The following is a 13,781-nucleotide window of genomic DNA, read 5'->3' as shown; positions in this document are numbered from 1 at the left end:
TAGTTGGAAAGGGTTCAATCATGAAACATGACATAAATTAAAATCAAACCGAAGCTCATGTAATATGCCCTTACCGTATTTGGCGTAATAAGCGCCCAGGGCGCTCTCAAAATTAGAAATAGGGGGCTCTTATTAGAATGGTATTTTGGTGGAAAAAAACAGAGCTGAGAGATAAATTTCGTGGTTTATGCTGACAGCCTGAAATGTTTATATACGACAGATATTGCCCATAATTAAGGGTGCATATAACACACAAGTGCGTATTATACACGAATAAATAAGTCTTGTGTACATTGATCAATCGGAAGGGGTGCTATTTGGGATTGTTCACAAGCCAATATATTAATAAATATCGCCGTGTGCGCTTATTAGAGTGGTGTGCTTATTACGGTAATTATAAACAAAGACAATCTCATGTCCCCAAATCATTCCATACTTGTGAAAAAATACAAATTATGCAAACATTAAGAAGACAGTCGATTTCAAGTATAAGAGGGACCTCTGTCTTAACGGCTTGATGATGACATTGAATAAACACTGCCATAGGATACAGGACAACATGCTATATACCATCTGTGTCAGCATGGCGACACAGGGCGACATGTTATATTGTTATATACCATCTGTGTCAGCATGGCGACACAGGACGACATGCTATATACCATCTGTATCAGCATGGCGACACAGGGTGACATGCTATATACAATCTTTGTCAGCTTGGCGACACAGGGCGACATGCTATATACAATCTTTGTCAGCATGGCGACACAGGGCCACATGCTAAATACAATCTTTGTCGGCATGGCGACACAGGGCCACATGCTATAAACAATCTGTCAGCATGGCGACACAGGGCGACATGCTAAATGAAATCTGTGTCAGCATGGCAACACAGGACGACATGCTATAAACAATCTGTGTCAGCATGGCGACACAGGACGACATACTATGTGCAATCTGTGTCAGCATGGCAACACAGGACGACATACCTCATACAATCTTTGTCAGCATGGCGACACAGGTCGACATACCTTATACAATCTTTGTCAGCATGGCGACACAGGACGACAAACTATGTGCAATCTGTGTCAGCATGGCAACACAGGACGACATACCTTATACAATCTTGGTCAGCATGGCGACACAGGACGACATGCTGTATTTATAATCTGTGTCAGCATTGCGACACAGGACGACAAACTATGTGCAATCTGTGTCAGCATGGCAACACAGGACGACATACCTTATACAATCTTGGTCAGCATGGCGACACAGGACGACATGCTGTATTTATAATCTGTGTCAGCATTGCGACACAGGACGACAAACTATGTGCAATCTGTGTCAGCATGGCAACACAGGACGACATACCTTATACAATCTTTGTCAGCATGGCGACACTGGACGACATACTATGTGCAATCTGTGTCAGCATGGCGACAGAACAACATGCCATATATAATCTGGGTCAGCATGGCAACACAGAACAACATGCCATATCCAATCTGTGTCAGCATGGCGGCACAGGAAAACATGCTATATACAATCTTTCAGCATGGCGACACAGGGCGACATGCTGTATTTACAATCTGTGTCAGCATGGTTTTACACAGGCCGATATGCCATATACAATCTTTGTCAGCATGGCGACACAGAACAACGTGCCATATACAATCTGTGTCAGCATGGAGACACAGGACAACATGCTATATACAATATGTGTTAGAATGGCAAAACAGGACAACATGCTATATGCAATCTGTGTCAGCATGGCGACACAAGCGACACAGGACAACATGCTATATACAATCTGTGTCAGCATGGCATCACAAGCGACACAGGACAACATGCTATATACAATCTGTGTCAGCATGGCGACACAAGCGACACAGGACAACATGCTATATGCAATCTGTGTCAGCATGGCGACACAAGCTACACAGGACAACATGCTATATACAATCTGTGTCAGCATGGCGACACAAGCTACACAGGACAACATGCTATATACAATCTGTGTCAGCATGGCGACACAAGCGACACAGGACAACATACTACATACAATCTGTGTCAGCATGGCGACACAGGACAACATGCTATATGCAATCTGTGTCAGTATGGTGACACAGGCGACACAGGACAACATACTATATACAATCTGTGTCAGCATGGCGACACAGGACAACATGCTATATGCAATCTGTGTCAGTATGGTGACACAGGCGACACAGGACAACATACTATATACAATCTGTGTCAGCATGGCGACACAGGACAACATACTATATGCAATCTGTGTCAGCATGGCGACACAGGACAACATACTATATGCAATCTGTGTCAGCATGGCAACACAGGACAACATACTATATACAATCTGTGTCAGCATGGCGACACAGGACAACATACTATATGCAATCTGTGTCAGCATGGCGACACAGGACAACATACTATATACAATCTGTGTCAGCATGGCGACACAGGACAACATACTATATACAATCTGTGTCAGCATGGCGACACAGGACGACATGCTATATGCAATCTGTGTTATCATGGTGACACAGACGACGCAGGACAACATGCTGTATATACAATCTGTGTCAGCATGGCGACACAGGCAACTCAGGACCACATGTTGTAAGGAGAATAACACCAACCACACCCACTACACTATCACTTTTCCTACTGATACTTGGTTTCCAAAATACCCCAAACCAATTTATTCATAACCCGAGGGCCACTGAGAAAAAGATGAAAACTATTTATGAACAATTTCCAAAAATTAGGGAATAAATGAAAACCAATTGCACCTTCCTCAAATAATAATTTTCTACCATGTCTTTAAGTTACTGTTTTTTCCTGCTTTATGACACTTTCTTAAAGACAATATATTACAATGGCCATCCTATGCAATAGATACATTGTGTTTGATCAGTTCAAGTATGGAGACGAAGTATGCACTACGACAGGCACAGAAATAATACAAGATGTCTTTACTTTGCTTCAGTCTATATCTAGCCTTGGCAATATAGTACGCACAAACACACATTTGCTTCAGTCCATATCTAGAGGCAAGAAAAATATGAAATGTGAGCATGAACGGTCAATAAGCCTCCATGTTAGAGCAACAGTTAGGTTTGTGAAGACTGTAGTATCAACACTTGAACTCACAGAGCTATTTTCTCTGCCAGCTCTTCGGCTTGTTGCTTCTCTTCCATGCTGTTTTCAAGGGGAAGTAACGCACAATGAAAATTGCCATCACCAGCGTGACTGATTATTGGCGCTGAAATGAAAATCATACAAAACAGATTACTACTCACTTGGCCATTTTAACAGCAACGTCCTTGACCTTTTGAACGTCTTCAGGGTCAGTGCGGTCAACTGGGAAGAAGACGTGGAAATTGCCGTCTCCTACATGCCCAACTATGGGGCCTGAAACAAAGTGTTACTAGTTCATATCCCACTTGTCTGACATTGGATTTACCGCTATCTACCCAGTAGTAGTCATCCTGGACCAAAAAGCTACAATAACAAATTTGAATATAAACAGCTCAAAAATATTTTCATTTGCCCAACCACTCCATCTTTGACGAATTATTAAAAAAACATCAATCCATGAAAATCAAACAAAATTACAGGAACTGTCGACTTTTAAAATACTACTACATATATGTAGTTTCTGGCCACTGAAAACCCCTCATAAAGAGAACAGTGAGTGAGTTGGGTTTAACGACGCTTTTAACAGTATTCCAGTTATATCGCGGCGTCAAAAAGAGAACAGAGCCTCTCCAGAAGTAAATATTGCACTTAAAGCATAATATTGTTTATTTACTCCCACAAACTGACTGACTCAACATCATGTGAAATAAAAAAGCACATAGTGACTAAAATGTACTTGTCTATCAACAATCCCTAGGTTATTAGTAAGCAGAGGATCAGTGAACCAGAAAAAGTAAAAGATTTGCCTTTGCAACATAATACACACAAACACACATTTGTGTCAGAGCAACCATAACTAACAAAGAGAAAAAATGTCTACAGCCATGAAGTCAAGATACACGTCTGAGGAGAGGGTACAGGTGGCCCAGAGTTGTGTCCCTTAGGCATGACAGAAACCTATGAGGAGGCTACAAATCCCATATTCACCCTGACAACATATCTAGGTGAGTCAGCACCATAAGACTGTGGGTTTCACCAAAGTGGTAAACATCTAGCACCTGCATCACTTCGGCCTTTCCTCCCACATCAAGCTGACATGCCGTGATATTTGTAAATACTGTACAAAGTGGCGTTAAGCCAAACTCACTCACTCACTCACTCACTCACTCAGTTAGAGGAGTATCATCTGTCACAGCAACAACCATGACAACCAGGTACTGTTGCACAGGACAAACATTGATACCAAGTAGCCCTGGATAGGCTATGGAAATGTTCCCCCTTTTGACCTGCACTTCTCCAGTCATGTATAGGAAAGTATTCTTACCTAAAGAAGAGAGTAATAGTCAAACACAAATCCGAAGCATGAAATAATGTAACTGCACGTCAGTTGTACCACAACATGGCTGTACCAGCCTACCTATTACTCCCGCTTCATTGATGAAATCCTTAGACTTGAGGATGACTTCAGGCAGTCTGGAGATGGGCACGCAGACATCAGTTGAATAGGGCTGTGATAAGGAGACAATGTTAAAGATGTCAACTGTCACAGAGGTTATCAGTATCTGTATCACAACTTGTCTACAGAATTCTGATAGAGATGAACTCAAATCATTCACGAACAAAATGATAATCTTTCGTTCAATGTTGCCCTGAAAGATGTTCTACCTAGGCTGTTGTGTAGTCAACACTGTCAGTACTGTGGGAAACACTCTTCCCAGATAGAGTAGGAAAGGGCAGAGTTATAAGGTTATTACAAACCTATCAGAGTACAGGTGTTAGGTAAAAGTCTATCAATTATATTAAAAATATGTGTTGCTCACTTATATAAGACCACAGTATGTGCAATGGCTGTGTATTGTGAAGATGATAGATCTATTTATCCACTTATTCTTTCCCAGTTGCTGATGGTATTGTTATTTATTCAAGTTTCATGCTTTTACCTTTGATCCTGGTTTCAGAGCCATACACGCATAGATGATGTCATGCCTGGCCCTCCACAGTCTGTTTCTCTCTTCAGCATCCTTGGCCCAGCGGAAGTCCGAGCCGCCATTCATCTGACACAGTTCCTCTGCAAAGAAAACCTGTCCTGTAGTCAGGATCATCTCAGCCATATTGCAGCCCCTGTAATATCATTGTTTTCAGTGTGTTTCACATCTGCCAATCACAGGGACCAGCAGCACAAGGAAACATGGCATATGACTAATCTCACTAGCCATCATGTGTGGCAGTCACAGATGTAATGTGATTGTGTCCCCTAACCAAGAGTAAGCATATAGAGTAGTTAGTATTCATATTAATACTAGCACTTAATTATAAGTATTCGTACCAATATTAGCATACAGTTATTAGTATTTGTACCAATATTAACACTTAGTTTTTAGTATTCGTACCAATATTACCACTTAGTTTTTAGTATTTGTACCGATATTAGCATTTAGTTATTTATATTCGTACCAATATCAGCATTTGGTTATTAGTATATAGTGTTAATAAAATCTAAATATTTTTTAAATTTGAATACTTATCCTGCATTACTCCTCAATGCATTGACTGCTTACCTCATGACAGAAACGAACTGTGCGAGGTCTCGGCTGAAGAAATAAAAAGTTGACCCAATCAAGTCTGAAGCCTGACCCTTACACAGCTTGCCACGTGACCCAACGGAAGTGGTAATGTGAGCAGCCCAAGCAACACTTGCCACTGGTGAAGTGTGCGGGATTGTCGAAGGGCAGGTGACAGATGGCGCAGTATCTTGAACCATCTGTCCCCTGGCACTGAGTCGGTGGGATGGAATCATCTCCTCATTAACTACACATATCAGTTGATACAGTAGACGCCTGCAGACCAGGGTAGCCGTGTCCGGATGACTCAGGAGACTCGTCTATGTATGACTTAAACCAGATGTCCTCAGTCGTAGGAAGGCAGCTACTGGTTTGGTTGAGTTGTGTAAATATCCACGGGGCCACTGAAATGCCAAGGGGGAGGACCGCCCATTGGTAGTGGGCCTCATTGAACTGGAACCTGAGGAACCTGCAGTTGTTGGCATGAATAGGTACATGCAGGTACATATCCTGCAAGTCGCAACTGATCAGGGAATTGTAAGCGCTGACACTGCTCCTGAGCAGTCTCAATGTTGTGACGCGGGAGTAAGGTGGACGTTTCAAGTAGCGCTAATTGAACAGAGAGATTGTCAATGATTCACATCTTGCCGAGTCTAGGTAGATGGGAGAGGAGAAGCCTTGTGTAAATCTCTTTGGCTCTCTTCTTCAACAGCATATCTATGTTGGAACCCAGTTTCTGATGTTGCTTTCTGGGGTAGAGCCAAGGTGGTGGAGCTGTGGTCGGTAGAGGGTCTATGGCCAGGTCTACGGTACCCAGAGTGCAGTACCTTTAGTACAAATGGAGGTCCTCATCCAAATCATGTGCCTGGACAACAACTTCAAAGGCAGGGATAGAAAAATCTCCTTCCAAACCTGGCCGCCTTGAACACTGAGAAGAGTGCTAATCTGGAGAACTCCTCGGCCAATGCCCTGACCATATCCCTAAGCATGGGATCAGGTGTTACACAGGGCTCCAGATAAAGGTTGTATGATAAAGGAGTATGTAAGGACAAAAGTATGCACGATATGGTGGGGCATAATGTAGAAAACGTATCAGTTGCGCATTGCAACATACATGTACGGTCTATATTCATTTTACTCATTTATGTATTTCCCATCAAGTAGTGTATTTTCTTGAGTATAGTGCAAACTGTTAAAAAACACAGCTGTGTAAAGTAGGTGTGCATTATACACGCCACAATGAGTTCTGATGTTTTTTCCCAATGTAAAAACAGTAACGTGAGCATTGCATGCAACACTGGAAATACCATGTCAACAAATCTGTAGGCCCTACTGAAGTACACAATCAGGTAATTACACTATCTGGTTACAAAAAGTGTTCACTGTACATCTGGACTTAGGTTTGTAACTTATTTTATTAATTTTATTCCAAATTTCATTCAATAATGTTTTACATTAATTTCGGCTATACCGTGTGTGAAGTGGTCGGTAAATCATACAACTCCACGTGATTTACAGCAACCACAGTCAGATTATCATTATTGCCACCTTGAAGGGAACGTTCCGATGACTACAAGCGTGGGTGTTGTGTTGTGTTGTGAATCTAGAACGGATCTAGAACGGCGCTTAGATCGTGAAGATCTAGATGAGCACTTGGAAGAGACACCGGGTCAGGCTACCCAAGCAGGGGGAGGTGTATCAAACCTACTGAAAGACGTTGAAGGTGTAGACAGTACTGAAGGATTCTGATGAACAGCAGGCTTTAGCGGGACCACAATTGCTGGATGAGTGGCAGGCGCTGGGGTTGATGGAAGTGTTGTGGTACGTAAGTCGCGCGAGGTGCTGGCACTTTCGGCTGGTACAGAGGCGCAGTCGCAGGCGCTGGATACAGATGTGCACATATGTGGGAGGCACTGGCAGGAACCTGGGAGACGCAGTTGGTAACTGGCTGTGCGCAGGTGTAGAGGATAACTCTCAGACGCAGCCATCATCGCCATGTCTGGCAAGGCAGTAATCGTCGCAGAAGCCAGAGTCGTCAGTGATGAAAGATCCATGACATCATCACTTCCCTTTGGTCACATGGCAAGCTGTGTAAGGGTTGGGCTTCGAACTTAATTGGGACCACTTTATATTTCTTCAGCCGACACCTTGCACAACTTCATTTCTGTCATAGGGTAAGCAGTAGATGCATCAAGGAATAATGCAGGATAAGCACAAAAATTATATAGATAATGGTATTGTTAGTATTAGTGACAACAACCTATGACGTAATTTGTAGTATTTTGTTGCCAGTCACACCGGCGAAACAATGCCCAGTGACGTCAGGGGTCATCGAGTGTGCATAAGCTCCTCCCAGTGATCTATCATCTCTACACACAATATTATTAAATACGCCCAGCGATGTTGAGAGTTTTCAATATTTGTTACTAAATATAGTCTGCGGTAGCACATTTTAAAGCAAGAGCTAGTTTACGAAAGCAAAAAATAGTTTTTATATATTTTTTATTTCGTTTTTCTCGAAATTCAAGTGGCTAAAATGGTTATAAATGGGAACTATTATATACTCAACAACAAAAGTTCCTGTGACACCAATATTTTAGTGTATTTTTCAAACAAGTAAAGTTTGGTTTTCAATATTGTAGTACATGTATGGAATCAAGTCACAAAAACGCAACTGCTACAGAAAAGCATGCATTCCATGCAAAAGTTGACTTTTATGCAAGCCCCATGCATTTCACTACCCAAGAATGGTTATAAAAACATGTGCGTTAACGGGATTCCATATGCATTGTTTAGCATCGTGCTGACAACAACCACTCAGAAAAACAACAAAATTACGCAATTATTCAACATTACGAAATGCCACGCCTGTCCGAAAATGAGCATCTGCGAGCCATTGGTATGCTTGAAGCAGGATCGAGTCAACATGATGTTGCAAGACAATTTAACGTCCACAGAAACACCATTTGGTGTTTATGGCAACATGGCAACAGACGAATGCAGTCAGAGACCATCCTTGGAGTGGCAGGCCACACGTAACCAATAATCGACAAGACAACTGGATTCAAACAACACACCTACGAAATCGATTCCAAATCGATTCCAGACAGCAACAAACAACTCCGGCAGTGAAATGCTACAATACTTAAAAACAATGCGATCCAATATAGCATGCAGTTTGGTCAATGAAAACATGAAATTTACGAGAAAACATCACAAGATGTGATGATTTACAAATTCAATGGTATTTGTGTACTGTATGCCAGACAATGTTTCATGCACAGAGATTAAGATTACATGTGTTTGTCTCAGAAAATAAGCCAGAAATAGCAATCAGCTGTTCACACATTTTCTTCCCTATTTATGGGTGATTTCCTTGCAACTAAAGTTCGTTTCATGGTGAGTTGATGTGATTTGCCAATGAGTTCAAACACGATTTCGCCGAAATTAATGTAAATAAAATTGAATGAAATCTTGGATAAAAGTAATATGGATTACAAATTAAGTCCAGATAGTGTATAGTCAGATAGTGTAATGACAGGACTGACTTGTGTACTTCAGTACAGATTTGTTTACATGCTTCTTCCATGTTGTGTGCTCATGATAATGTCTTCTCGTCGTGAAATATAATTAAAAGCTCATTATATGGGTGTATTATGCAAACACTGGTAGTCCAGTTGTAGCCAAATACTGTACTCCAGTATTTTACTCATCAACAAATACATTTATTTAGGGAGGCCCTTTCCCAGGTTGATTGTACACAACTGTTTATTTGGTTACAGATGTGTTTGAACAAACAAAACAACAAAAACACCACCCGACCACACTATTTTTATAAAAGCCATTGCCTGAGAACCAATTAGTTTATCTTTTAAGCCTTATTACTGAGTCATTAATAATCAGAGTTCACATTCATATCCAAGTTGACCTTTTTATCCAGGAAAGCACACATCTGCTACACATGCCAACAGCACATGGTCCCCCGATTGTACCGTTAATTGCCCCACCCTTGATCTTCTCTCTACCTAGGGCTCCCCAGAGGCTGATAGTAGGACCCAAGGCTGCAGCAAATGTCAGTAAACATTCCCCAAAACCTTCCCAATTCATGTTGATATAGAAACTTATACTTCACCTGTTCACAGATAACGTGCCCAATTAACATGAAAAAGGGGAAGCTCTTAATGCTTCATTTTAGATTTTATTAAATGGAATTCAAGGTTCAGAATACATTGATAAAATACTGTTGAATGTGAGAAAATAAGAACTTAAAAAAATCCCAATATTGAAGAAAATAATGATTTAATGCGAGGGGATATTTAGTTTGGAGTCCCGGGTATATCCCTGCTAACTTGTTACAAATAGTGGAATGTTGACAGGAGTAGCACCTTACCCACAACACTGACTTGGTTATCCAGGCCACTGGCAGGCCCGTGGAACTCCAGGAAGAGAGAGGGCGCCACTTTCATGTCAAACTTGCTGTACTTGTTGAAGGCATCAATAGTAACTTCATCCAAGAATTCTGAGAAAGTCAAGTATACTTATGTTCAAGATGTGACAAAGACTCAAACAGGTAGAATAAGCACTGTTCATATCTTTAGTTTATCAACCAGTGTAAAAAGACAACACTATATATTTTATCACACTCACTCTGACAAGTACTACATGCAAGCACAGCCAACTCATTACGTGAAGCTACCCTCCAACTACTCAATTATTCAGTGGTACAATTGTGTTCTACTTATACCAGTTTAGATTATAAAATACTATTATTATGAAATATTATTATGAGATACTGTATCTGGTATATAATAAAACATGATCTGTGTTTTGAGGTTTTCTTTCATGGAGCCTCACCTATTCTGGCCATGGGGATGCCACACTGCAGGACGTTGACAGTCGTGTCCACTGCCCCCTGGACTGTCTCAAAGTGGACCACGGCCGAAACGGTCTGATGGGAAAATAGGGCCAATCAGCACCTCATATTTTATACCAATCACATTGTCATTTTAATAAGGCAAATGCAAAGCACCTATTAGTGTGATACAGGGAAGTCTCTCTAAAAGAGAAAATTAATCAACATTTTCTTTCTTTCCAACATTATTTACATACAGTAAACAGTACCACAAGGAACCGCCATTTGGGTGAGTAATCCTTGACTGGAAACATTTTCATTTCCAAAGCACATTGACGGCATGAAATCTACGTCCCAACGTACTGCTTCAGGTATGCCATAGAGACGTAGTGTGGCCTTGGTGATGATGCCCAGGGTGCCCTCGGAGCCCACAAACAGGTTCGTCAGGTTGTAGCCTGCAGATGTCTTCCTGCAACATCCACATAGATAGAAGTAGTAGTTTCACAGTCTTCCTCTCATGGACTGAATAGTCTATGAAAAATCCTTTCTATGTGAAATAATCTGTTCCTGACTATGACCAATGTTTCATATGTTTGTGTGGTATCTACAAGTATGACCAATGTTTCATATGTTTGTGTGGTATCTACAAGTTTAACCAATGCTCCATATGTTTGTGTGGTATCTACAAGTTTAACCAATGTTTCATATGCTTGTGTGGTATCTACAAGTTTAACCAATGTTTCATATGTTTGTGTGGTATCTACAAGTTTAACCAATGTTTCAAATGTTTGTGTGATATCTACAAGTATGACCAATGTTTCATATGTTTGTGTGGTATCTACAAGTTTAACCAATGTTTCTTATGTTTATGTGGTATCTACAAGTATGACCAGTGTTTCATCAGTTTGTGTGGTATCTACAAGTTTAACCAATGCTCCATATGTTTGTGTGGTATCTACAAGTTTAACAAATGTTTCATATGTTTGTGTGGTATCTACAAGTATGACCAATGTTTCATATGTTTGTGTGGTATCTACAAGTATGACCAATGTTTCATCAGTTTGTGTGGTATCTACAAGTTTAACCAATGCTCCATATGTTTGTGTGGTATCTACAAGTTTAACCAATGTTTCATATGTTTGTGTGGTATCTACAAGTTTAACCAATGTTTCATATGTTTGTGTGGTATCTACAAGTTTAACCAATGCTCCATATGTTTGTGTGGTATCTACAAGTTTAACCAATGCTCCATATGTTTGTGTGGTATCTACAAGTTTAACCAATGTTTCATATGTTTGTGTGGTATCTACAAGTTTAACCAATGCTCCATATGTTTGTGTGGTATCTACAAGTTTAACCAATGTTTCATATGTTTGTGTGATATCTACAAGTTTAACCAATGTTTCATATGTTTGTGTGGTATCTACAAGTATCACCAATGTTTCATATGTTTGTGTAGTATCTACAAGTATGACCAATGTTTCATATGTTTGTGTGGTATCTACAAGTTTAACCAATGTTTCATATGTTTGTGTGGTATCTACAAGTATGACCAATGTTTCATCAGTTTGTGTGGTATCTACAAGTTTAACCAATGCTCCATATGTTTGTGTGGTATCTACAAGTTTAACCAATGTTTCATATGTTTGTGTGGTATCTACAAGTTTAACCAATGTTTCATATGTTTGTGTGGTATCTACAAGTTTAACCAATGTTTCATATGTTTGTGTGGTATCTACAAGTTTAACCAATGTTTCATATGTTTGTGTGGTATCTACAAGTTTAACCAATGCTCCATATGTTTGTGTGGTATCTACAAGTTTAACCAATGCTCCATATGTTTGTGTGGTATCTACAAGTTTAACCAATGTTTCATATGTTTGTGTGGTATCTACAAGTTTAACCAATGTTTGATATGTTTGTGTGGTATCTATAAGTTTACCCAATGTTTGATATGTTTGTGTGGTATCTACAAGTTTAACCAGGTTCATATGTTTGTGTGGTATCTACAAGTTTAACCAATGCTCCATATGTTTGTGTGGTATCTACAAGTTTAACCAATGCTCCATATGTTTGTGTGGTATCTACAAGTTTAACCAATGTTTCATATGTTTGTGTGGTATCTACAAGTTTAACCAATGCTCCATATGTTTGTGTGGTATCTACAAGTATGACCAATGTTTCATCAGTTTGTGTGGTATCTACAAGTTTAACCAATGCTCCATATGTTTGTGTGGTATCTACAAGTTTAACCAATGTTTCATATGTTTGTGTGGTATCTACAAGTTTAACCAATGTTTCATATGTTTGTGTGGTATCTACAAGTTTAACCAATGCTCCATATGTTTGTGTGGTATCTACAAGTTTAACCAATGCTCCATATGTTTGTGTGGTATCTACAAGTTTAACCAATGTTTCATATGTTTGTGTGGTATCTACAAGTTTAACCAATGCTCCATATGTTTGTGTGGTATCTACAAGTTTAACCAATGTTTCATATGTTTGTGTGGTATCTACAAGTTTAACCAATGTTTCATATGTTTGTGTGGTATCTACAAGTATCACCAATGTTTCATATGTTTGTGTGGTATCTACAAGTATGACCAATGTTTCATATGTTTGTGTGGTATCTACAAGTTTAACCAATGTTTCATATGTTTGTGTGGTATCTACAAGTATGACCAATGTTTCATCAGTTTGTGTGGTATCTACAAGTTTAACCAATGCTCCATATGTTTGTGTGGTATCTACAAGTTTAACCAATGTTTCATATGTTTGTGTGGTATCTACAAGTTTAACCAATGTTTCATATGTTTGTGTGGTATCTACAAGTTTAACCAATGTTTCATATGTTTGTGTGGTATCTACAAGTTTAACCAATGTTTCATATGTTTGTGTGGTATCTACAAGTTTAACCAATGCTCCATATGTTTGTGTGGTATCTACAAGTTTAACCAATGTTTCATATGTTTGTGTGGTATCTACAAGTTTAACCAATGTTTCATATGTTTGTGTGGTATCTACAAGTTTAACCAATGTTTGATATGTTTGTGTGGTATCTATAAGTTTACCCAATGTTTGATATGTTTGTGTGGTATCTACAAGTTTAACCAATGTTTCATATGTTTGTGTGGTATCTACAAGTTTAACCAATGCTCCATATGTTTGTGTGGTATCTACAAGTTTAACCAATGCTCCATATGTTT

The 13,781-nt window shown here is 39.8% G+C and overlaps 1 protein-coding gene across 4 annotated transcripts in view; it reads right to left on the bottom strand.

Moving 5' to 3' along the window:
• Nucleotides 1-13,781, bottom strand: part of LOC124119206 (probable D-lactate dehydrogenase, mitochondrial) — a 68,803-nt gene that overhangs the window by 4,585 nt on the left and 50,437 nt on the right. For 3 of the 4 annotated variants that reach the window (XR_007221931.1, XR_007221932.1, XM_048398813.1), the window contains exons 6-11: nt 10,939-11,044; nt 10,578-10,671; nt 10,114-10,242; nt 5,103-5,230; nt 4,580-4,670; nt 3,324-3,435 (exon numbers count right to left, since the gene is read on the bottom strand). Coding sequence is in view for 2 of the 4 variants with exons in the window: in XM_048398813.1 (XP_048254770.1) it covers nt 3,324-3,435; nt 4,580-4,670; nt 5,103-5,230; nt 10,114-10,242; nt 10,578-10,671; nt 10,939-11,044 (660 nt within the window). In the remaining 2 variants the exon portion in view is untranslated. Of the gene's footprint in view, nt 1-3,174; nt 3,287-3,323; nt 3,436-4,579; nt 4,671-5,102; nt 5,231-10,113; nt 10,243-10,577; nt 10,672-10,938; nt 11,045-13,781 lie in introns of all 4 variants that reach the window. The other variant, XM_048398814.1, reaches the window with a different exon arrangement.

The sequence above is a fragment of the Haliotis rufescens genome, unplaced genomic scaffold, assembly GCF_023055435.1.
Source record: "Haliotis rufescens isolate VD_foot unplaced genomic scaffold, xgHalRufe1.0.p SCAF_19, whole genome shotgun sequence".
Lineage (NCBI taxonomy): Eukaryota > Metazoa > Mollusca > Gastropoda > Lepetellida > Haliotidae > Haliotis > Haliotis rufescens.
This window is presented reverse-complemented; position numbering and strand designations above follow the sequence as displayed.